General features: G+C 38.6%; 1 protein-coding gene across 3 annotated transcripts in view; it reads left to right on the plus strand.

Annotated features, from left to right (window-relative positions):
* The window catches only part of LOC106867667 (coiled-coil alpha-helical rod protein 1), a 68534-nt gene that overhangs the window by 36137 nt on the left and 29897 nt on the right, over positions 1–2500 (plus strand). For all 3 annotated transcript variants that reach the window (XM_089366353.1, XM_089366389.1, XM_089366354.1), the window contains exon 14: positions 1596–1717. In XM_089366353.1, the coding sequence (XP_089222479.1) occupies positions 1596–1717 (122 nt within the window). The remainder of the gene's footprint in view (positions 1–1595; positions 1718–2500) is intronic.

Genomic DNA, 2500 nt, shown 5'->3' on the forward strand with positions numbered 1-2500 from the left:
ATCTTCAATTTATTTTTAAAGCTAAGTTCATGGTTTTGGTAGGCAGAAACTGAAAGAAGCCCGTCATATATACACATACACACAGACATAAAGACACACACACACACACACACACACACACACACACACACACACGTGTACAGATGTTTACTTTTACAGGTGTTTACTTTTACAGATGTTTACTTTGGAGACTTCAACGTCAGTAGAAAATGGTTTTCATGGATCATGCCATGCACCATTGCAATGTGATCACGGTTCATTGTTGTGGGAGTCCATTCAGTTTTGGAATCCTCTTTGGTGGATGTTCTTCCTGATTTGAAATACTGGCACCATTTGAAAAACTGTTGATGTTGTGTGTAGCATAATGTAGTCCTGTTGCAATATTAGAAGAATTCTCACTAATTTGAAACAGAGTTTCACATAAGCATGTTGCTCTTTCAAATCCTTCATTGTTCAATTTGTGATAAATTGTCAAGTGCAGTAAACATATGTTCATTCTAGCACATAGGAATTGGTGACTAACTGATGCGATGTGGTTATTTTTGACTGAACATCGAGAGGTTGCTCATACAGCACTGTGATCATTAGCTTGCTGCACCAATTGGTTGGCTTGCTGTTTTCAAACTTCAGTTTCTTTTTGGACAGACTTCACACACATGCATACACATACACACAGGCACATGCACACACATGTGTACACAGGCACATGCACACACAGGCACATGCACACACACATACATGTACATTATTTTATGTCTGCTTTCGATGCTGATATGGGTTTGTGTGTGTGTGTCTATATATATGCATGAGTGTAGTTGAAGTAAGTATATTGAAAAGAATTTTGAACAGGGAACAAGTGTTTACTTGGAGTTTTAAATTGGTTTCAAATTTTGGCACAAGGCCAGCAGTTTCAGAGGAGGAGTAGGTCAGTTACATTGACCTCACTGTTCAACTGGTACTTATTTTATCAATCCTTAAAAAACGAAAGGCAAAACTGACCTTGGTGGAATTTGAATGCTAAACATTTTGCCTGGGGGTGTTAACAATTCTGCCACTTTGCTGCTTTGCTTGGAGCTATATATTAAATTATGAGAACTGTACAGATCCACTTTACCTGGTTCATTAGGAGCGCTAAGAGCACCGTTCGAGCGTGATCGTTACCAGCGTCGCCTTCCTGGCACTTGTGCCAGTGGCACGTGAAAAGTCATTTGAGCGAGATCGTTGCCAGTGCCTCTGGACTGGCTCCTGTGCAGGTGGCACGTAAAATACACCATTTTGAGTGTGGCCATTGCCAGTACCGCTTGACTGGCCTTCATGCCAGTGGCACGTAAAAGCACCCACTACACTCTCGGAGTGGTTGGCGTTAGGAAGGGCATCCAGTTGTAGAAACTCTGCCAAATCAGATTGGAGCCTGGTGTAGCCATCTGGTTCACCAGTCCTCAGTCAAATCGTCCAACCCATGCTAGCATGGAAAGCGAACATTAAACGAGGATGATGATGATGAGGTAATAAAATACCTATTGAGAAGTATAATTTGTTTTTTACAACTTATTCCATTTATAATCTCAATAAGTAATTGTTTTGTTTTTTTGCAGCACTCCTGAACACATAATTGTGGAGTTGCAACAATTGCAGAAAGAACGGGATTTGCTGGCTTCACAGCTTTCTGACATCACTGCTGGAGTTGAAGAGAGAATGCAAGCAGAAAAAACAAAATGTAATTTATTAGTTTGATCTTAAATATTATTCTGTCTTCTAGTATTTATATAGTAATTTAAACAGCATCATTGCCTTCATTTTTTTATGTGCTTTGAATGAATATGCAATACAGATTTTTTCAATCTATCTCTAATCAACGTAACCCTTTGAGATCAGATCTTCTGCAACTATTTCTTTGATCTATAGACATAAGATGTACCACGTAAAATGCTCTTGTGCACATGCCATATAAATGCACCTGTGCTGGTAGCAGGTAAAAAGCACCCAGTACACTCTGTAAAGTGGTTGGAATTAGGAAGGATATCCAGCCATAGAAACCATGCCAAAACAGACAATTGGAGCCTGGACAGCTCTCCGACTGGCCAGCTTATGTCTAACTGTCCAACTCATGCCATTAAATGATGATGATGATGATGATGACAATGAAGACCCATCCTTCTAGGCAAACAGCATGGAAAGCAGACGTTAAATGATGATGATGATAATGATGATGCGGATGTTTGTCACAGAAAGTGGGGTGATTTCAGACAGGTTGCTATCAAAAGGGTTAAAATCTGTCTGTATCGATGTGTTACTATTGTTGAAATTTAAGTATTTTTATCATTGTTTTTACTGACACCTACATCATGTATATTTAAAAAAAAAACCTTTATAATATTGTTTTATGTTTTATCGTTGTCTTCTTTCATGTCAGTATGTCAGTATGGGTTGATTATTTTTGCACAACCACTTACTTTTGTCATTTTATCTCTTAGTTTATAAATAGCCTTGTTTCATGTTT

Source organism: Octopus bimaculoides, chromosome 1 (assembly GCF_046866305.1).
Source record: "Octopus bimaculoides isolate indiv1 chromosome 1, ASM4686630v1, whole genome shotgun sequence".
Taxonomy (NCBI): domain Eukaryota; kingdom Metazoa; phylum Mollusca; class Cephalopoda; order Octopoda; family Octopodidae; genus Octopus; species Octopus bimaculoides.